The following is a 22,384-nucleotide window of genomic DNA, read 5'->3' as shown; positions in this document are numbered from 1 at the left end:
CGGCCCGCCGTGTCCCGCCCGCGGGGCCGCGGCGCCGGCGGCGGCCGCTGCGACCGGCCGGGCCGCTCCGGAGCGAGGCGGACGGCGCGGCCGGCGCGGTGGCTGAGGCGGCGCGCCCGCCCGCCAGTCCGCGCACGCGTGTTTCGTCCCCGCGCTGGCTGGAACCAGCCGGGCAGGAAGCGGGCGCGCGAGCCGAGGGGGCGCGGCGGCGGCAGCGGCGGGGCCTGCCCGTGAGGCGCCGGCCGTGCGGACTGGCCACTGTCAATATGCAAAAGCGGAAGCGGCGGGCGGAGGGCCACTCGCGTGCCGCGGCGCGCCGCCCCCCGGGCCTCTCCCGCTCGCTCCGCCGGGCTGCGCAGGCCGCGCGCCCCCGAGCGCGCTCGGCTCCCGCGCTCGCGCTTCGTCCCCGCCCACGCCGGGCCGCCATCTTTGACGGACGGCGCCCGCGGCGCGTGCCGGCCAATCGGCGCCGCCGCCGCCTGGCGCCCCGCCCCCCGCAGCCGGGGCTTACGTCAGCGGCGCGCCCTCCCCGCCCCTCCTCGCGCTGCCCACGTGGTCCCCCGGCCCTCCCGAAGCGCCCGCGAGTTCGCGGCTGCGCCTCGGCCGCTTACCTCAGTAGCCAGGTGTCGGCGCGCAGGTGGCTGCTCCACCCGGGCGGCGCGCGGTTCCGGGCTCCGAGACGCCGCGGGGCTGAGTGGGTGGGTGGGAGCGGGGGGTCCCCGGAGCGCGCTCGGTTGGCGGCGCCGCCCTCCGCGCCCCCGGCGGGGCGATGGTGGTGCTCTCGGTGCCCGCGGAAGTCGCCGCCATCCTGTTGGACGTCGAAGGTACCACAACCCCGATTGCGTTCGTGCAGGTGAGGGGGCGGACGGGAGCGGGGGAGGCGGTCGCTCGTGCCGGGAAACCGCCGGGGGCGCGGGCTCCGGGGGGACGGGGACGGGGAGGAAGAGGAGGACGGGGCGCTCTTCCTCGGGCGCGCCGTCCTCTTCCTCCCCCGGGGCCTGCTGCCGGCCAGGTGCGGGCTGGGGGGCGGCCGGGGCCGGGGCGGGGACGTGGGGACGTGCGCGCCCCGACACCTGGCCAGGTGTGCCCCGCAGGTGTGCCACCTGGGCAGGTGAGCGCCCTCTCTCCGTGTGGGCGGGCCTGGCGGGGCGGCGGGGATCGAAATAGGGTCCCCCCCCCCCCCGAGGCTTTTTAGTAGTCCCCAAATGCAAACCCTGGAGTGTCATAAAGAACGACTTTTCTGGAAGCCCTGCTACCTTGGGGTTCGCCCCTTCCCGCCCCTGCTGTCGCAGGTGGCCCGCACTGCGCGTTGTGTCGTCGTCGTCGTACCTGGCTGAGCTGCGTGGTCCACAAAGCTCATTTTTATTTTATTTTATTATATTGTATTTTATTTTATTATATTTTTTAGCTATAGGACACTTTTTTTTAATTTTATTTTTTTAAGGTTTTTTTTCCTGTTTTGTTTTGTTTCAGCGTGTTATGGGGGTACAGGTGTTAAGGTAACTAGCTACAGGCCACTTAACTAGATTCCATTCGTTTTTCTCGGGAAGCCAGAGAAGCTTGAGGCTCCTTATCCAGAACATTCCTTCCAGGACGTCACCGGTTGGGCAACACCTGTTCTTGCACCTGACTCTGCGAGCTTACAGCTTTGCCTTCGGAGCCGCGCCTTTCTTATATATATATATGTGTGCATATTCTACTCGTCTGTCTGAAATAAGTGACTGTCAGGTGTGAGTAGGACGTTGGGAAGGATTCCTCCAGTCTCGTCTGCTCTTCCTGCGGCTCCCAGAGGTTTAACAGTTCATTTCAGGTGCAAGTTCATACTCACTACAGCTGCTTGCATAACAGTGCTACTCCAGGGAGAAGATTACAGAGTGGGAAAATCCCATCTTCCCAGAAAGTGAGAAGCCTCACTTGTAAATTCTATTTTCTTTTTTTCTGAGACAGAGTCTCGCTTTGTTGCCCGGGCTAGAGTGAGTGCCGTGGCGTCAGCCTGGCTCACAGCAACCTCAAACTCCTGGGCTCAAGCCATCCTCCTGCCTCAGCCTCCTCCCGAGTAGCTGGGACTACAGGCATGCGCCACCATGCCCGGCTAATTTTTTCTATATATATTAGTTGGGCAATTAATTTCTTTCTATTTATAGTAGAGACGAGGTCTTGCTCTTGCTCAGGCTGGTCTCGAACTCCTGACCTGGAGCAATCCTCCTGCCTCGGCCTCCCAGAGTGCTAGGATTACAGGCGTGAGCCACCGCGCCCGGCCTAAATTCTATTTTAGTTTTATTTTAAAAAATTATCTGTGAAGAATGAGGTTTTTTGATGTAGGATATAATATAAAATCCACATACAGTTCGAGGACTCCAAATATAACAACCACTTAACACTTTTTTTTTTTTTTAGAACAATCCCAGTACTTTGACATCCTAGCAAAGGTTCAGAAGAAATCTAGTTTGGCATTTTCCCCACGTTTTTAAACACACGAGAGACCTCTGCGACAAAAATCAGGATTGCTCAAATGCCAATGATTGAGTTGACTTTTTCTTTTTTTTTCTTGTTTACCGTGACAGAATAACTGCTTTCTAGGTTTTCAGAGTTAAAAGGATTCCTCATTTTTGTGGTTTATGTTTTCTAGCTCCCTAGCTCCGTTCCGGCTTTCCCTTGCTTTCTGCTGTCATCAGGAAACCATGCCTAATGACTGGAGGGATAGTAATGTGACATTAGATATGTACCGTTGTAGCATGTACCACATGTAGATATGTGACATTAGATATGAAGAATAAGATGCTTCATGCAAATCAATTTTGTAACAAAACAAAATGTCCCTCCCCCCACCTGTTTTCCCCAGTGTGTTTTGCTAGGTGACATTATGAGTGCCACTTGTCGGAATCTTTGTGGCAGACTTATTCTGAGATCTGAGAATACAAATGGCTTAGTTGCCTAAATAAATTTTTCTGATTTTTAACAGCAGACTGCATGCAAATTCAAGGCAGGCTGCAAAAGAATGATTCAGGGATCTTGTTTAGAGGATAGTTTCTTGTGCTCTATTTTATAGTAACATCTGTTATTAATCGTTGATATGGCTTATTATAATTCGATCTGTTGTAACTTATAGCATGTGAATTTATCAAGACCAATGTTCCTAAAACGTTTAGAAGAAAGGTCTGTGTGGGTGTTTATGGTAATTTTGCAAGAAAAGAATTCCATTAAATGCACTTTTGGGAAATGCTAGCCTGGAGTTCAGCTAGGTTTCTTTTTTTCTTTTTTTTTTTTTTTAACTTTCTTTTTACTTTTTTTTTTTACTTTTTTATTTTTTTTATTTTATTTTTTTATTTTTTTTATTTTTTATTTTTTTTTATTTTTTTATTTATTTATTTTTTTTTTACTGGTCAAGTGGAGCAGTGGGAGTGGAGAAGGAACAAAGGAATCTGTAACTGGTTGTGATCAATTAGTTGTAAACACCAAGCTAGGTTTCTTTATTGCAAGACTTCTCAGAGTCTTTGTATCATATACACACACACACTTTGTGAACCTTCAAGAGGAGTGACATTTCACAAGTTTACTTGAACAAAAATGTTTCAACAGAGTATCTCAAGGACTAATCTTTTGAGCACTTAAAGAATATATATATTTATATATTTTAGAGGCTAGATCTCCCACTGTTGCTCAGACTGGAGTGCAGTGGGGTGATCATAGCTCACTGTAATCTCTCATTCTTAGGCTCACCTCAGCCTCTTGAGTAGCTAGGATTACAGGCACATGCCACCATACCTGGCTAATCTTTTTATTTTTATTTTTTGTTGAGGCAGTCTTGTCCAGACTGGTCTTGAATTCCTGGCCTGAAACCATCCTCTGGCTTCAGCCTCCCAAAGTGCTGGGATTACAGGCATGAGCCACCTTGCCTGGCCACTTGAATACCTTTCGAACCTCCGAATATGGAGAGGTTGAGCATGGGAGTTGAAAAAATGTTCTACTTTGAGCTTTATTAGTCAGAGTAGGTGTGTGAATTTGTAGTCCCGCCTTCTGTGGAATGCTGGAAGGAAGGAGACATTGGCTACCGTATATGTAAAAGATACTTGACTCAGCCTCAAAAACTGTGAGGTGTTTGCATATTATACATATGCAGGTATTCCCAAATCTGAAAATGTCCAACAGCTGAAACACTTCTAGTCCCAAGCATTTCACATAAGAGATACTCAACCTCCTGGCAAAGTGAGACTGTCTCAAAAAAAAAAAAAAAAGAGATACGCAATGTGTATAGCGCTAACAGTCCAAGATATGTAGAGATTCTATAGAATCTTTCCAGTTTGGGAAGTGGTGTTCTCTGTTCATCGTATTCCTTAGGGTATTCCTTCAGCCCTGAGGCGCTGGGCCACATCAAACTGGGTTTTACTTACCAGCTGTTCTATCTTCTTTGCTCTGAGCCATAGAACTGTTGAATTTCTAGAGCAGGAAGGGCTCCTAGCTTCACCATCTAGTGAATGTTGTAATTGGCTAGTTGCCCATATGAGAAATTTTTTTTTTTTGAGACAGAGTCTTGCTTTGTTGCCCAGGCTAGAGCGAGTGCTGTGGCGTCAGCCTAGCTCACAGCAACCTCAAACTCCTGGGCTCAAGCAATCCTCCTGCCTCAGCCTCCCAAGTAGCTGGGACTACAGGCACGTGCCACCATGCCCGTCTCGTTTTTCTATTTTTAGTAGGTAGAGATGGGGTCTTGCTCAGGCTGGTCTTGAACTCCTGACCTCGAGCGATCCACCTGCCTCAGCCTCCCGAGTAGCTGGGACTACAGGCATGCGCCACCACGCCCGGCTAATTTTTTCTATATATATTAGTTGGCCGATTAATTTCTTTTTATTTATAGTAGAGGCGGGGTCTCGCTCTTGCTAAGGCTGGTTTGGAACTCCTGACCTCGAGCGATCCTCCCGCCTCGGCCTCCCAGAGAGCTAGGATTACAGGCGTGAGCCACCGCGCCCGGCCCATATGAGAAATGATAACTGGAGAAGTGTTCTATGTGAGGATCATCACAACTTCTTGAGAGGAGAGCAGCAGTAGAGCCCAGCTTTGCTCAGATGTTCCCCCTGCATCCGGGCCCTCACAGCCACCAGCCCTCCCCCTTCCTGCAGGACACATGCCTCTGCACTTGTTTTTGTTTTTTTCCCCCAGCTACTGACCGTCCTGCACAGTGGTGATCTCCCTGCATTTTTTGGTCACTAGAATTGGAGCCGGCACTGGTAGTATAATTTATAAATTATGTACACATTGCTGTCTTAAGTTTCAAAGTAAATTGGAGTTTAAAGTTGAGATTAAGATATAAATGACTGTTGTTATTTTCTTGTCTTACCCCACTGAATCATCTCGAATGCCCTGGGGAGCTGACACTTGATGTCTGTCTGCAGTGATGTGATACTCATTTTCTGACTGTGCATTGTCTTCTGATGTTTGTAGCTGTAAGTCAGTGGAGAAACGCCATCACTAGTCTTTTTTTATTTATTTATTTTTTTTGAGACAGAGTCTCGCTTTGTTGCCCAGGCTAGAGTGAGTGCCGTGGTGTCAGCCTAGCTCACAGCAACCTCAAACTCCTGGGCACGAGTGATCCTCCTGCCTCAGCCTCCCGAGTAGCTGGGACTACAGGCATGCGCCACCATGCCCAGCTAATTTTTTATATATATATCAGTTGGCCAATTAATTTCTTTCTATTTATAGTAGAGACGGGGTCTCGCTCTTGCTCAGGCTGGTTTTGAACTCCTGACCTTGAGCAATCCGCCCGCCTCGGCCTCCCAAGAGCTAGGATTACAGGTGTGAGCCACAGCGCCCGGCCTTTTTTTTATTTTTTTTTTATTTTTGAGACAGAGTCTCACTTTTGTTGCCCAGGCTAGAATGAGTTCCGTGGTGTCAGCAACCTCCAACTCCTGGGCTCAAGCGATCCTCCTGCCTAAGCCTCCCGAGTAGCTGGGACTACAGGCGTGGGCCACCACGCCCGGCTAATTTTTTCTATATATTTTTAGTTGGCCAATTAATTTCTTTCTATTTTTAGTAGCGACAGAGTCTTGCTCAGGCTGGTTTCGAACTCCTGACCTCAAGCAATCTGCCCGCCTCGTCCTCCCAGAGACCTAGGGTTTCAGGCGTGAGCCACCATGCCTGGCCATCACTAGTCTTTATGGTTACTCTATTCAGGAACCTTAACTATTTCAGAGTTTGATCTCTTGTTTGGTAAAATGCTCTATATTTGATGACTTTCCTGTTGTCACGTGCAGAGTTGGTACACGTAACAACAGTCGCAGTAGTAATAGTAAAGTTGCTGGAAACACTGTATTAGTTAATACCCAGTCATTTTCTATAGAGAACATACAGGGTTAGGTTCCTAGGAGCCTCTGGTCACGTGTTTTTCAACTGATTGATGTATAAACTTGTTTTGTGTGTGTGTGTTATTTAATATGTGTAATTGATTGACATTGAATCACTTTAACAGCACTATGACTTCTGCCTTTTAAGCTTATCTAAGACATGTATTGTCACCGTAACACGTACACATGACAGTCGTCTTTAGCTACGGAACAGTAGATAGCATTTCAGCACTTTGCTTTGGAGCCTTTTTTTTTTTTTTTTTGAGACAGTCTCACTCTATTGACCAGGCTAGAGTGAGTGCCGTGGCGTCAGCCTCGCTCACAGCAACCTCCAACTCCTGGGCTCAAGCGATCCTCCTGCCTCAGCCTCCCCAGTAGCTGGGACTACAGGCATGCTCCACCATGCCTGGCTGATATATATTTTTAGTTGGCCAATTAATTTCTTTCGATTTATAGTAGAGACGGGGTCTCGCTCTTGCTCAGGCTGGTTTTGAACTCCTGACCTCGAGCCATCCTCCCGCCTTGGCCTCCCAGAGTACTAGGGTTACAGGCGTGAGCCACCGCGCCCGGCCAGGGCGATCTATTAATTGAGTAAAATTTGAGTGCTTGCTAGCAGTGGCACTGGTGCGGAGTGATTGGATTCTGGATATATTTTGAAGGTCGAGCTGATGGGATTTGCTCATGGGTTGGTTGGATGTGGAGTAGTAGAGACAGGAGTTAAAGACAACTCTCAGGGTTTTGGCGTGAGCATCTGGAAGGAGGGAGCTGCCATTTTCTGAGATGGGGAGATGTAGGGGGAGGAAGAGGTTAAGCAGGAGAATCAAGAGTTTGGTTTCAGATGTGTTTAGTTTGGGATGCTTATCAGACATCTAAGTGGGGATATTGGGTAGTTAATTGGAGAAAAATCAATCCAGAGTTCAGGGAAGAGGTCCAGGCTGAAGCTAAGAATTTGGGGATCATCAGTATATAAATGGTATTTAAAGTCATGGGATTAGATAAAATCACTAAGGAGTGAATATAGATACCTTGTTTCCCTGAAGATAAGACAGGGTCTTCTATTTATTTTTCCTAAGAAGACACCCTAGGGCTGATTTTCAGGGGATGTGTTATTTTTTTTAAGTACGGTACAACCATCTACGTTGATTCAAACAGAGTGAAGTCGTCTTCTTCTGGAACATCATCCTCACTCTCCAGACCCCGAATCCCATCCTGGATGTCTTGCGACTCTGTTTCCTTTAGAGCCACCGGCCCCGATCTCTCCTGTCGAGCACTAGAGCTATCATGGGGTGGATGAGAAGGGCTCAACATGCATGGGTTGTGCAGATGCGCTGGGCAGCCACACCCGTCACCAGGGCTGATTTTCATGGCCACGCCCACCACTAGGGCTGATTTTTGGGGTAGGGCTTCTATTGCGCACATGCTTAGATGTCCTGCTGGGGCTTATTTTCGGGGAAACACGCTAACAAAGAGAAGTGCTTGCCATAGTAAGGGCTCGGTAAATGTTGACAGTTACTCCAATTGTTACCACTACTCGTATTATTGCTATTTGGGAATGTTACAGAACTGCCAGTGAACAAAAATCTCTGCTTTTCTTAGTACGAAACCTCATTGAGGAATCAAAACTATATCAGACATTTCCATAGGGAATGTGTTGTTAAGATCAAGGGAGTCAGATGATCCTGCTGAGTTGTGTGTTTCTCGAAGTTAATCCACCCGGGAGAGCTGTATGGCTTCAGGTGTTGGGATTTGATAAGCCTGGGTTTGATTCCTGGCTTTCAGTCTGTCCCATCAGTGAAACCACTCTGAACCTCAGCTTTTTCATCTGTTAAAAAGGGGTTACCTTGCAGGGATGTAGGAGGATTCAAGGAGATAAACGTGAATTCCTCCCTCTCCTCGCCACTGTTAGGGAGGCACTGTAGGCCAGGCATGTTGTCTCTTTGGAACCCATCGGAGATAATGGAGATGTTTTGTCTCTTTTGTGCTGCTGCTTTGTTGTTTTTTCTTTATTTTTGCTAATTTTCACTTGTCTCCATTGCGTAGTATCATGCTTCTTTCTAAAACCTTATTCCAATTTCGTGCCCGCTCGTAATGATAACCTTCCCTTGTTCAATGTGATTCATGGCACTTAATTAGATAAGTTTCTTTGTTTAATTACAATTTCATCTCCTTAAGGAGATTCAGAAGATACTTTTTTCTTACCAGCAACACATTTATTCGTTCATTTTGAATGCAGATGTGAAATGTAGTGTTCATTCCTGAGGCTTCAGTTTGCAAAGGGGGAGTACTTTGCATGGGTCCGGACCTGCTTACCTGATGATAGGAAGAAGTAGGGTTATAAATTCTGAGACCCGGTGACCCCAAGTAGCAGCTAGAACATGGAAACTTCTTGATAACATCTAGTATGGTCTTCAGGCAGGACATTTGAGGAATACTTTTAATATCACAGCTGCTGAAACTGTCTGGCATGGACCATTCCATGAAGTAGTACATTCTCATCATTAGATGTGTTCAAGCAGAGTTTGCAAGACCATTTTAAGAGATGCTGTAATAAAAAAAAAATAGCAACAACAATAGAAGTAGAAATAGCCTTTGAGCCTTTGCACCAGACTGCATTAGTCCCAGGGACATACCTAGCAGAATGAGGCCATGGCTCTGCCCTAGCTTTGCTGATGAAAGCATGGCTGCAGGCTTTTTTTTTTTTTTTTTTGAGACAGAGTCTCACTCTGTTGCCCAGGCTAGAGTGAGTGCCGTGGCGTCAGCCTCGCTCACGGCAACCTCCAACTCCTGGGCTCAAGCAATCCTCCTGCCTCAGCCTCCCGAGTAGCTGGGACTACAGGCATGCGCCACCATGCCCGGCTCATTTTTCTATGTATGGTTAGTTGGTTTCTATTTATAATACTATAAGACGGGGTCTCGCTCTTGCTCAGGCTGGTTTCGAACCCCTGCCCTCTAGCGATCCTCCAGCCTCGGCCTCCCAGAGTGCTGGATTACAGGCGTGAGCCACTGCGCCCGGCCCCATTTGTTTTCTTGATCTCTGTCTCACTCATACATCAGCAGCAGCAATTTTCAAGAGTTCCATCGATCTATTCGTTACAGTTACGTAAGGTGAGATTGTACAAGAACTGGATCTCGCGCCGTTGACAGAAGCTAACTTTTTTTTTTCTTCCTTCTTTACTCTTTCATTCAGGACATTCTATTTCCTTACATCAAAGAAAATGTTAAAGAGTATCTGCAGACGCACTGGGAAGAAGAGGAGTGCCAGCAGGATGTCAGTCTTCTGAGGAAGCAGGTCGGGACATTTCTGCTTCACATCCCCCAGCCTCTCAGAATCGGGGTTGCCCAAGCACGCAGACTGTGTTCTGAGCCTCGTGTAAAACAAGCGCCCCGATTATTCACAGGGGGTGGGAGCTGCCATGACTGCCCTTCTCAGGAATCCACAGCACGTCACTGAAGGCCAGATCGTGGAGTTTGTTGTCTCTAGAATTGCTTCTCTCTAGAGCGATTGAAATTGCATAACGATATCATACGTTTGTAACACTAAGCCTTTCCTGGGTGGAATGCAAAGGTTTTGTGCGGTCTCTGCATTTTTACATTTACTGTGTCCGTGTGATAGCAGGCGCCTCATCATCTCCTTCCACTCCCTACTGCCTGCTGCTCAGCCCCCACATCCACTCACGCACGCCCCCCAAGACTTGTCACCCCTGCACGCCCTGGGGCCCAGCCCTCACCTTCCCTGGGTCTCCTGGGCTCTGTGCTGCCCCCTTTTCCCTGCCAGCCTTCAGCCTGTCCTGTCCTTCATCGCATGCTGTGGAAGTCCTGCTCTTACTTTGGTTACATTGCTTCAGTGGCAACGATCTTAGGTGGTTTGGAGAGCTAACTCACTGGCAGTTATTTTTTAGTTAGTTTATTTGTCTTGGCTCTGTCCCCCTGGGTAGACTGCAGTGGTGTCATCGTAGCTCACTGCAACATTAAACTCCTGGGCTCAACGATCCTCCTGCCTCAGCCTCCCAAGTAGCTGGGAGTACAGGCATGCGCCACCACGCCTGGCTGATTATTTTCTATATATTTTTAGTTGGCCAATTAATTTCTTTCTATTTTTCAGTAGAGACAGGGTGTCACTCTTGCTCAGGCTGGTCTCAAACTCCTGACCTCAAGTGATCCTCCCACCTTGGCCTCCTTGAGTTGCCAGGATTACAGGCGTGAGCCACGACACCCAGCCCTCCCTTACCTAGAATTTATTTATTTATTTTTTCCAGCATATGATGGGGGTACAAATATTGAGGTTACGTATATTGCCCTTGCCCCCCTCCCCCCTCGAGTCAGAGCTTCAAGCGTGTCCGTCCCCCAGACGGTGCACGTCTCACTCATTATGTTTGTATATACGCACCACCACCACCCCCATTAGGATTTTTGCAAGATGTGGGCAAGTGTAGGAGACTGAATGTGAGCCAACCCCATTATTTTCCTAGCTGTTTTTCATTGAATTCCAGGCATAAACAAATTTATGAGATTTTTCTTTGTTTCTTCCTCAATTAGTTATAGTGCAGAGAGAAATGAACAAATTTAATTGAAGTCCTGGTTTGCTGATCCTAGTAAGTGAATCAGCAAACCCTTATTCTATCCTTATGTGCTCTGCCTTCTCTTATACAACATGCCTCTCGGTTAAAATTTCAACTCTAGCGATCTAGCAAAAGTAACGTAAATTTATCAATCCAGTTTCTGTTAGGAATCATTCGTATCAGCTCCAAGGTGTGTGATATTTTAATTCGTAGCAGTGCTAGGGTTAATGATAGCTAGAAAAAGTTGGTCTGCTTGGGTTTTGGGTCTCATTTTATTTTCTTATTTTCTTTTCTTTTACTTTATTTATTTATTTTTGAGACAGAGCCTCACTCTGTCACCCGGGCTAGAGTGCCATGGTGTCAGCCCAGCTCACAGCAACCTCCAACTCCTGGGCTCAGGCGATCCTCCTACCTCAGCCTCCCGAGTAGGTGGGACTACAGGCATGCGCCACCACGCCCGGCTAATTTTTTCTATATATTTTTAGTTGGCCAGGTAATTCCTTTCTATTTATAGTAGAGATGGGGTCTCGCTCTTGCTCAGTCTGGTCTTGAACTCTTGACCTCAAGCGATCCTCCCGCCTCGGCCTCCTAGAGTGCTGGGATGACAGGCGTGAGGCACCGGCCGGGTCTCATTTTAAATGATCTTTTCTCGAGTCAGTGGAAGGACAGGCTTCGTGTCGTTTCTCACTTAAAGGCTGAAGAGGACGCGCACCTGGATGGGGCCGTCCCCATCCCCGGGGCGTCTGGGAACGGCGCGCAGGACCCGCAGCGCACGATCCAGGCCGTGGTGGACAACGTGTGCTGGCAGATGTCCCTGGACCGCAAGACCACGGCCCTCAAGCAGCTGCAGGGCCACATGTGGAGGGCGGCGTTCGCGGCCGGGCGCATGAAGGCAGAGTACGTGCCCGAGTCAGGCTAGCGCTTCCCCAGCCCCAAACCCAAATCCGCTGTCCTGGCCCTCTCGTCCCGGCGTAAGTGGAACGATTAGTGAAATAGGTTAAATCAACATTCTTTTTATCCTAACAAGTGAGTTGTTTCATTTTACGTTTTTAAAGCTGAGCCGAAGCATTTCACCCAGCTAAATTCCGCAGACCCGCATGTCTGGCTTTGTGGGATAGTTGAAAGATTTTTTTTTTTTTTTTTTTGAGACAGAGTCTTGCTTTGTTGCCTAGGCTAGAGTGAGTGCCGTGGCGTCAGCCTAGCTCACAGCAACCTCAAACTCCTGGGCTCGAGCGATCCTCCTGCCTCAGCCTCCTCCCGAGTAGCTGGGACTACAGGCATGCGCCACCATGCCCGGTTCATTTTTTTTTATATATATATTTTTTAGTTGTCCAATTAATTTCTTTCTATTTTTAGTAGAGATGGGGTCTCACTCTTGCTCAGGCTGGTCTCGAACTCCTGACCTCGAGCGATCCTCCCACCTCGGCCTCCCAGAGTGCTGGGATGACAGGTATGAGCCACCGCGCCCGGCCTGTAATCCCCTTCTTCTGTCATTCGTGTTGCTATCTGTGAAAAGAGTTTTAGAGGAAGGAGAGAATAGTTTTTCTACTTTCCACCTAAAGTGTTGCTTCGAATCTGCTGTGATCCTCGAACTTTGGCAACACGATGATTAGTGTATTAGAACTGCAGGAGTTCACAGCCATGGAGTTGCTTCCCAGGTTACCGTTTGGGTACAAATGGAGAAATGCGTGGCATTATTTTGACTGGTTTCCATCTGGCTAGACGATGTGTTTCTGCATTTTAACGTGGCGGTTTTCCCCTAGGTTCTTTGCAGACGTAGTCCCAGCGGTGAGGAAGTGGAGAGAGGCTGGGATGAAGGTGTACATCTACTCTTCAGGGAGCGTGGAGGCGCAGAAGCTGCTATTTGGGCATTCCACAGACGGAGATATTCTGGGGGTAGTTACTTGCTTTGCTTTGCTCTTTGACACTGTCAAAACATGAAATGATGACTGTCAAAGGAACGTACAGATAACGAAGCTCCTTAATCGCTGGTGACTGTTCTCTGAATACAGGTAGAACTTCCTTTATGTTCTCTGCGATGAAACAGGCAGCGAGGTGATAATAGTCAGGACATGATACTTACTCACTGAGTTTGCTAATAATTTTATTCTCCAATTACCAAGTAAAGTAAACTGAGAGAGAAAGAAAATATGCACAATCGATATTAACTTCTTTTATTTTTTTTTTTAATTTTTTTGAGATAGTCTTGCTTTGTTGCCCAGGCTAGAGTGAGTGCCGTGGCGTCAGCCTCGCTCACAGCAACCTCAAACTCCTGGGCTCAAGTGAACCTCCTGCCTCAGCCTCCTGAGTAACTGGGACTACAGGCATGCGCCACCACGCCTGGCTAATTTTTTCTATATATATTAGTTGGCCAATTAATTTCTTTCTATTTATAGTAGAGACGGGGTCTCGCTCTTGCTCAGGCTGGTCTCAAACTCCTGACCTCAAGCAATCCGCCCGCCCTGGCCTCCCAGAGTGCTAGGATTACAGGCAGGAGCCACCGCACCTGGCGCACTATTAACTTCTTGAAAGTGGAAAAAAAATATTGCCTAAATTTATCTTTGAGTGTTCATTAGGCTTGTTTTTAGTTCGTGAGAAGTTCTGGAAATGTTCAAGACATCATGTCACAATAGCTGATCCTAAATATGGACTTATTTTAATAACTGTTGGTTAAATTCGCAAGTTACAAATTTGACTCCAATTATTTCTAAGAGGGCAAGGTTATTGAAAGAGGGCAAGGACATTTAATAATACCAACTCTACAGTAGAGTTTCAAAATGTTTTAATTGGAAAGCGAAACTTTTTGAAAATAAAGTAATAGCTTATTAACGAGGGAAGTTGGAGCAATCTTTTTATTCTAGGATCAAAAGGACAATGTTCAGAACTTTTCATGAGGAATAAAACTCAGTCCAATGAGTAGTTTTAGTGCAAATAGTGTTTTAAGGAGTAAACGTGGACATGTATATTTTTATTGATTTTGGATATAAAGTGAATGCTAATGGAATGCAAGTAGATTATAAAATGACCTTATGTGTGTTGAGCTGGTCGTTTCCTTATTTCAAAGGTTTATTGCTATGGAAATTTTTTTTTCTTTAAAAATTTTTACTTTTTTTGTTTTATTTCTTTCATTTTTTTGTTTTTTCTACAATCCATGGTGCTGAAGCTATGAGATTTTTACATTTACGTTTGGTAGGCTCTATAACGTCCCCTGCTGAGCAGTTGCAGTAAGTGTTTATTGAAGGAACGAAGTCACGGATGATCGCGTATTTCAGAGAACGGAGTGAGGCGGGGGGGCTCTGTGAGCCGCAGGTGTATTCGTATCGTCTTTCCTCTTCTCTTTGTTCAGCTCGTCGACGGTCACTTTGACACGAAGGTCGGACACAAGGTGGAGAGTGAGAGTTACCGGAAGATTGCGGACAGCATCGGCTGCTCGCCCAACAACATCCTGTTCCTGACGGACGTTACTCCCGGTGAGCAGCTGGGCTTACGTACTCCAGGGTAGGAGCTGGGCCTGGCACTGCAAACACATGGCTTCTTTTTTTTCTTTTATTTTTTTTTGAGACAGAGTTTTATTGTGTTGCCCAGGCTAGAGTGCCGTGGCGTCAGCCTCGCTCACAGCAACCTCCAACTCCTGGGTTCAAGTGATCCTCCCGCCTCAGCCTCCTGAGTAGCTGGGACTACAGGCATGCGCCGCCATGCCTGGCTAATTTTTTCTATATACTTTTAGTTGGCCAATTAATTTCTTTTTTTTTTTTTTTTTTTTTTTTTGAGACAGAGTCTCTCTCTGTTGCCCAGGCTAGAGTGAGTGCTATGGCGTCAGCCTCGCTCACAGCAATCACAGACTGCTGGGATCCAGCGATCCTCCTGCCTCAGCCTCCGAGTAGCTGGGACTACAGGCATGCGCCATTATGCCTGGCTCATTTTTTCTATATATTTTTAGTTGGCCAATTAATTTCTTTCTATTTATAGTAGAGACGGGGTCTCGCTCTTGCTCAGGCTGGTCTCGAACTCCTGACCTGGAGCAATCCGCCCGCCTCGGCCTCCCAGAGTGCTGGGATTACAGGCGTGAGCCACCGCGCCCGGCCTAATTTCTTTCTATTTTTAGTAGAGTCGGGGTCTCGCTCTTGCTCAGGATTGTGCAATTCTTACCTGAAAGCAAGCCCCGGGCTGCTGAGGCTTTCTCGAACTCCCCACTTCGTTCCAACTTTTGGTTCCGTGCTCATTCTCATTAGAGTTTGTGTGTCACCCAGCGAGGCTACTGTTGGCATGTTTATCGTTTCACTTGTATTTGAGAGCATTTCTGTTTCTCTGTGTTGCTTTTATTCCGCCTTGTATTTTCAGTTTCTCCGGCACTGGGGTCACACCTTCTGTTTACCCCCAGAGCAGGGAGCCGTGTGCTGGGCAGCTGCCATCCGAGACTCTGTCCCCGCCAGCAGGCTGACACGGGGATTAGGGAAAGGGGGCAGGGGGAGGAGCTGGCTTCACGTGACCCCTGGGCCTCTGGGAGGCAGCTTCTGCCTTCTGCAGGCGAGATCCTCTCTCCAGCCCTCCCGTCTGGTCTGTCCGCACAGCGCCGCTTCTGCTCATTGGGATTTTCAGAGATGGGGCCAAAGGACCACCCAGGTTTCTAGTGAGGGCGTCTTACCTAAAGTGCAGTGTGTTGGAGCTACATTCTTTCTCTCCTGCTGACCCTTAAGCTTTTGGTCATCGTGATAGACAAGCGGGACTTGTAGATATATAAGCAGGCACTAATTTGCTGAGCAGCTCTGGTTTTTTTTTTTTTTGAGACAGAGTCTCGCTTTGTTGCCCAGGCTAGAGTGAGTGCCGTGGCGTCAGCCTAGCTCACAGCAACCTCAAACTCCTGGGCTCGAGTGATCCTTCTGCCTCAGCCTCCCGAGTAGCTGGGACTACAGGCATGCGCCACCATGCCCGGCTAATTTTTTATATATATATCAGTTGGCCAATTAATTTCTTTCTATTTATAGTAGAGACGGGGTCTCGCTCTTGCTCAGGCTGGTTTTGAACTCCTGACCTTGAGCAATCCGCCCGCCTCGGCCTCCCAAGAGCTAGGATTACAGGCGTGAGCCACAGCGCCCGGCCCTGGTTTTTTTTTAATTTAATCAGATCAGCGTAGATCATCTAATGCATAAAGAAGTCACAATAACTTTTCCCAGAAAAATAGAGGTAAAATAGGCTTAATTTTTACCTGACATACAGTAGACATTCAATAATTAATAATATATATATTTTTTGAGACAGAGTCTCACCCTGTTGCCCAGACTAGAGTGAGTACCGTGGTGTCAGCCTCGCTCACAGCAACCTCCCAGTCCTGGGCTCAAGCGATCCTCCTGCCTCAGCCTCCCGAGTAGCTGGGACTACAGGCATGCGCCACCACGCCCGGCTCACTTCTTCTAATATATGTTAGTTCGCCAATTAATTTCTTTCTATTTATAGTAGAGACGGGGTCTCGCTCTTGCTCAGGCTGGTTTCGAACTCCTGACCTTGAGTGATCCGCCCGCCTGGGCCTCCCAGAGTGCTAGGATGACAGGCGTGAGCCACCGCGCCCAGTCTAGACTAGCATTTTTCATCTAGGTAGACACGTTACCGACTCACGGCTATTTACCGTGTTGAGGTCTGCAAACTCGGCGTGTTTGGCGGGGTCAGCCCTGTCCTGCGCGTCCTGGCTTGGGCTGGCTTCAGAGTCCAGGCGTTTCTAGAAAGCTCTACGTTCCCGGGTTTGACTGCCCTGCAGGAGAGAGACAGACACACGTGTTGACAGGCTGCTGGGTCGCCAGGCCACGTGGCCTGTCCTGTCATGGAGCGTTAGCCGTAACAGCCACCGGTTCACGTGGTCTCTACTTTGAACTACCAGTGTGCTGCGGGTGTTTGCTTGCCGTATTTCTATGTGGAAACCTCTTACTGAGTTGAAGCTACAGTAGAGCCTGGAGTGACTTTGGGGGCTCAGAGTGGTGGGTGGGGAGTGCCACTCGTTTCTGGGAAGAGTGACAATTTGAAGGCCTTTCACTAGGTTTTGCTCTTTGTGGAAAGGAAATAGGACTTGACCTGACGAGTTTAGATGTTTCATCTGTGAATTGCTTTTGTTTCTTTCCTTTTTTTTTTTAATTTTTTTTTTTTGTTTGTGACAGTCTCACTCTGTCACCCAGGCTAGAGTGCCGTGGCGTCAGCCTCGCTCACAGCAACCTCCAACTCCTGGCTCAAGTGATCCTCCTGCCTCAGCCTCCTGAGTAGCTGGGACTACAGGCATGCACCACCATGCCTGGCTAATGTTTTCTATGTATTTTTAGTTGGCCAATTAATTTCTTTCTATTTTTAGTAGAGAACAGGGGTTTCGATGCTCTTGCTCAGGCTGGTTTCAATTCCTGACCTTGAGCAATCTTCCTGCCTCGGCCTCCCAGAGTGCTAGGATTACAGGCGTGAGCCACCGTGGTGGCCGGCCTGTGAATTGCTTTTGTTTAATCATTCATATATTGGGCCTCGCGCGGTGGCTCACATTTGTAATCCTAACACTCTAGGAGGCCGAGGCAGGTGGATCGTTTGAGCTCAGGAATTTGAGACCAGCCTGAGCAAGAGCGAGACCCCATCTCTACTTAAAAAATAGAAAGAAATTAATTGGCCAACTAAAAATATGTAGAAAAACTGAGCCCGGCATGGCGGTGCATACCTGTAGTCCCAGCTACTCGGGAGGAGGCTGAGGCAGGAGGATCGCTTGAGCCCAGGAGATTGAGGTTGCTGTGAGCGAGGCTGACGCCACGGCACTCTAGCCTGGGCGACAAAGCGAGACTCTTGTCTCAAAAAAAAAAAAATTATTATGGAAACAGCAAGACATATATATATACACACATGAAAGAATAATAGAATCAACCGCAGCGTGCCCAAGCTGTAGCTTACACAGTGACGCAGTCAGGGCCAGATTCGTTTCTTCCATTCCCACGTCCTCCTGGTACCTTCCGTGCCATCCCAGACGTCATCCTCCGGCGTTTGTGACGCGTGCTCTGGTTCCCGCAGAGGCCAGCGCGGCGGAGGCGGCCGGCGTGCACGTGGCCGTGGTGGTGAGGCCGGGCAACGCGGGGCTGACGGACGACGAGAAGACGTACTACAGCCTCATCACGTCCTTCAGCGACCTGAGCCTGCCCTCCTCGGCCTAGGGCGTGCGCCTCGCGGACTCGCCCCGGGCGTCTGGTTTTACCCTGACGGGGAGAGCGACCTGCTTAAGAAATCCGTGTGCGTGCACACACGTGTCCAAGCCTGCACGTGTGTGTGCTCACCGTGACTGCCGCGTGAGTGAGGAGGAAGTCTCCCTTCAGTGGAAACAGAACTTGTTTAAAGATGCTTTATTACGTAGGAATTGTTTGCAGCAGTACCCTAACCCTTCAGGAGGACGGAGTGTCGCTGATAGAAGAAATTGCTAAAGCACAGATCTTAATGTGTCACGTTGATCAAGTCACGCGCCGAAATGGAAAGGTAGTTTTGAGAAGTTATTCAGAAGCCTTGTTTTAAGAACTGAAATTGTTGCAAAGGCTTGTTTCTTTAAATCTTATGTGTTATGTTGATCAAGTCCTGTACCGAAATGGAAAGGTAGTTTTGAGAAAGTATTCAGAAGCCTTGTTTTAAGAACTGAAATTGTTGCAAAGACTTATTCCTAATAGTAATTAGAAGTAAGTCTGATTTAGCCCCTGTCTAATTGTAAGTTAGAAATCACAGCAGCTCCCTTTCGTATTTGTCTCCCCGTATATTGCAAGGCAAAAGGTTTTTTTTTTTCTGCTTCAGAACAGAGCAAAATCAGGAAAGATTGCTCCCTTGAGTCTTGATCAATCAAGTATCTGTTACTCAAGAAGAAACCGGATAATTATTGTGGCACTCGCAGCAAGCAGCTGCCTACCAGGGGAAAAGGCACACCCGTGTAACTGGCTAAAATATAAAATAGAGGTGTGTTCTTAATGTGTAACAAAGCAGTCCTGGCCGGCCGGGTTCCGTGGCTCAGGCAGCAGGACAAAAAACAGTCCTAATTCTGCTGGTTATCAGTATAGACGTTCTAGTTGCCTTTCTAACTACTTCTTAGCACAGTTTGAGAGTATATGTTCATTGCCATTTACTATTAATAAAAAAAAGATTTTACTGAAATCAGTTGATAAGAACAAGAAGAGCCCTAATATGTAATATTTTCCTTTGACCTGGATGTGAGAAATGTAAATTTTATAACAGCATTATTCTGATTGAGTTCTAATACAATGTCATGCCAATTTCACGCTGTGATTAATAAAAGCATTTTCTTCTCCACGCAGTTTTATATAAGCTCCTGAACTACGCCACATACTGCCATAGCAAAAGAGGAACTGAGACTGAGGAACGAGAGGCTGAAAACAATAAGAATGTTATTTTAGTTTTTGCCTTAATCACGTATGTAGTGAGTGTGTGTTTTAATGGAGTGCAGTGGAAATCGAGTTATGTATCTGTGTAAGGTGACTATTTGATCTGGACAGAAAGCATTCAGGATATGAGTGGGGTTTCTTTGATATTTGGGAATCTTAATATTTGAGGTATTTAAGGTAATGCTTGAAAGAGGCAGTTATTCTCTTAATCAAGCAAAACTAATCCTGGAGGTGTAATTCGAGGAATGCTTTGAATAAGGAAGAGGAAGTCTTGCAAATATGACAAGACGGGGATATATTTTTTATTGATAATTTTGATCTTCTTAGTAGCTAATTAAGAAATCTAATGACCATGAAAGTATATAAGTTAAAAAAAAAGGAAGTGAATGTAAGTGAATCTTAGAAGTGGGAATAATTTGTAAATGATGGCAAGACCACAAATGGTAATAAAAAGATGAACTTCCTAGATATTTTGGAAAAGCTCATGGGCAGATGGCAGAAAAGGGGGTCTCAATGACAATAAAGGAGTAATTGGAAAAGTAAGGAAGAAATGACAGAAAATCGTATACTGGGATCTAGATTGGAAAGGAATATAAGGAGAAGAAAGTGCCCGGTGTGTAGCCCACAGAGAACTGAGGCAGGAGTGGCATTTGGTGTCCATGGTCAAAAGCGTGTCAGGAAAAGTGTGTAGTTCACACTGAAGAATGAGGACAGAAAATACCCAGATTGAGGAATTAAGAGAAAGTTGAAATATCAGATCCCGTTTGTGAAAGTGGGTACGACAGGGAGGGAAACACATGGTGAGTGGAATATTTCTTAGATCCTGATACACAAATCCATTAACGATTAAAAACGATGGAGAAGGGTCCCCGGAAGAACGTGGAAGATAAAGTGGATTGGCTACGAGGGAGGGAAAATACCCTAGAAACTGGGTAGTGATCGCTACACGGCATATGCATGTATTGGAACATCACGTTGTGCCCCATAAATATGTAGTCACGTGTCACTCAGAAAAAAATTTAAGAAAAGGGAGTGGGCAGTGAGGTGGGAGGCGAATGAAGCCAGATGGAAGAGGAGGAAAAAACCTCTGGAACTTCCAGAAAGGGGATAAAAGCACTCAGTTTTATCAGGCTTTTTTTTTTTGAGACAGACTGACTGTTGCCCAGGCTAGAGTGAGTGCCCCGTGGCATCAGCCTCGCTCACAGCAACCTCCAACTCCTGGACTTGACCGATCCTCCTACCTCAGCCTCCCGAGTAGCTGGGACTATAGGCATGTGCCACCATGCCCGGCTCATTTTTTCTATATATTTTTAGCTGGCCAATTAATTTATTTCTATTTTTTAGTAAACATGGGGTCTCTCACTTTTGCTCAGGCTGGTTTTGAACTCCTGACCTTGAGCCATCTTCTTCCCTCAGCCTCCCAGAGAGCTAGGATTACACGCATGAGCCACCCCGTCCAGCCAGTTTTATCAGGCTCTTGCTTGCAGAGAATACAGGGGATTAAGGCCTCTTAAAGTTGGGGCTCTTTTTATTCCTGTTATATTAATTCAAACCGTCTACCTCAGTTCTCTTTCCCACACCCAGGTGGCACTGGTTTCCAATTTTGGGTCAAAACCCAGGTTGGATTATTTTTTGAGACAGTCTTGACTTCCTTTCCCAGGCTAGAGTGAGTGCCGTGGCTAATTCTTTCTATAGATATCAGTTGGCCAATTAATTTCTTTCTATTTTTAGTAGAGACGGGGTCTCGCTCTTGCTCAGGCTGGTCTCAAACTCCTGACCTTGAGCGATCCTCCCGCCTCGGCCTCCCAGAGCGCTGGGATGCCAGGCGTGAGCCACCGCGCCGGCCCAGGTTGGATTTTTAGAAGAGAAGTCTCCGACAGAGAGGGTTTTCTAATTTGATCCGCGTTCCCGGAGTAGCGGGGGTTGCCGTTTGGCACTGTGTAGGGCTGGCCTTGGTGGCTCAGCCTAGCCCCACACGCACTACAGCTGTAGGTAGGCCTCGCAGGAGGAAGGTGGAGAGCCTGTTGCCAAGACAGATGCACGGCAACCTGAGCCCAGCAGGTGGCGCTGTCCCTCCAGCCTGGAGCCGTGAGGCCGCAGCCGACTGAGCTAAGAGGCGGCATGAAGAGAGGAAAAGGTACTCAGTTCGTTTATCCTTGCCAGCCCGTAGCCTGATGCTGCAGTCGGAGCAGCTTGGAAACAGTGGCAGTAATCTCGAATGAAATTCTCCCAGTAATATTCCTTGTGTCTGTTTTCCCCCAAGTCGCATTAAAAAAAAAAAAAAGGTGATTTTTGGATAGCCACTTTTTTCCTCTAGTGACAGTGTTATAAAAGGCTTGTCTTCAGATTTTTTTTTTCATTTCCATCAGAGTACAAGGTTGAACGTGTGCCACAACAGGTAATCTTACCACCTGTGCCCAGGTGGCAAAATGATATCATCCTCAACCTGATATTTAATAATTTACAGTTTTTACTAACAAACCTGGAGTAACTAGCAGACGTAAAATTCACCTGCTTTACAAATTTACCTCAACTTTCTTCTTCTTCTTCTTCTTTTTCTTTTTTTTGAGGCAGAATCTCACTCTGTCGCCCGGGCTAGAGTGAGTGCCGTGGCGTCAGCCTCGCTCACAGCAACCTCCAACTCCTGTGCTCAAGCCATCCTCCTGCCTCAGCCTCCCGAGTAGCTGGGACTACAGGCATGCGCCACCACACCCGGCTCATTTTTTTCTATATATATTTTTAGTTGGCCAATTAATTTCTTTCTATTTTTTTAGTAGAGACGGGGGTCTTGCTCTTGCTCAGGCTGGTCTCGAACTCCTGACTTCAAGCGATCCTCCCGCCTCGGCCTCCCAGAGTGCTAGGGTGACAGGCGTGAGCCGCCACGCCCCACCTAGACTTTTAAAATAGTAACTTGGTTCCCCTCACTAGTGGGGGATGTTTTCTTCTTCAGTAAACTTAGTTGGACCACCAGAAACTCGGTTTAGTGTATCTCATACTTTGTTCTCCGGGCCATCTTTGTTAGATCCTCCAGAGATGCTCATTTCAAAGGCAGGTTTCCTGGTCTTGGCCGTTTATGTGTTTGCTTAGGGTCTTACCTCCT

At 47.6% G+C, this 22,384-nt stretch overlaps 1 protein-coding gene across 2 annotated transcripts; it reads left to right on the top strand.

Moving 5' to 3' along the window:
• The first annotated feature begins 55 nt into the window (after positions 1 to 55).
• Positions 56 to 19,192, top strand: ENOPH1 (enolase-phosphatase 1). Of its 2 annotated transcripts, none has more exons than XM_075998595.1 (6): positions 56 to 824; positions 9,523 to 9,624; positions 11,589 to 11,791; positions 12,658 to 12,790; positions 14,241 to 14,364; positions 17,921 to 19,192. In XM_075998595.1, exons 1-6 carry the CDS (start codon positions 267 to 269, stop codon positions 18,058 to 18,060), a joined length of 1,260 nt encoding a protein of 419 aa, XP_075854710.1. In that variant the 5' UTR covers positions 56 to 266; the 3' UTR covers positions 18,061 to 19,192. The 2 variants fall into 2 exon arrangements, with proteins under 2 accessions (XP_075854710.1, XP_075854711.1); XM_075998596.1 differs by having other exon boundaries at positions 658 to 853.
• Positions 19,193 to 22,384: the final 3,192 nt, after the last annotated feature.

The sequence above is a fragment of the Microcebus murinus genome, chromosome 29 (assembly GCF_040939455.1).
Source record: "Microcebus murinus isolate Inina chromosome 29, M.murinus_Inina_mat1.0, whole genome shotgun sequence".
NCBI lineage: Eukaryota > Metazoa > Chordata > Mammalia > Primates > Cheirogaleidae > Microcebus > Microcebus murinus.
This window is presented reverse-complemented; position numbering and strand designations above follow the sequence as displayed.

What these genes read in the sequence shown, in the direction of transcription:
- ENOPH1 (XM_075998595.1), top strand. Translation starts at nt 267, where the DNA reads ATGCAAAAGCGGAAGCGGCGGGCGGAGGGCCACTCGCGTGCCGCGGCG. An exon ending in CATCCTGTTGGACGTCGAAG is followed by an intron (nt 825 to 9,522) that starts GTACCACAACCC and finishes TCTTTCATTCAG; the next exon opens with GACATTCTATTTCCTTACAT. An exon ending in TCAGTCTTCTGAGGAAGCAG is followed by an intron (nt 9,625 to 11,588) that starts GTCGGGACATTT and finishes TCTCACTTAAAG; the next exon opens with GCTGAAGAGGACGCGCACCT.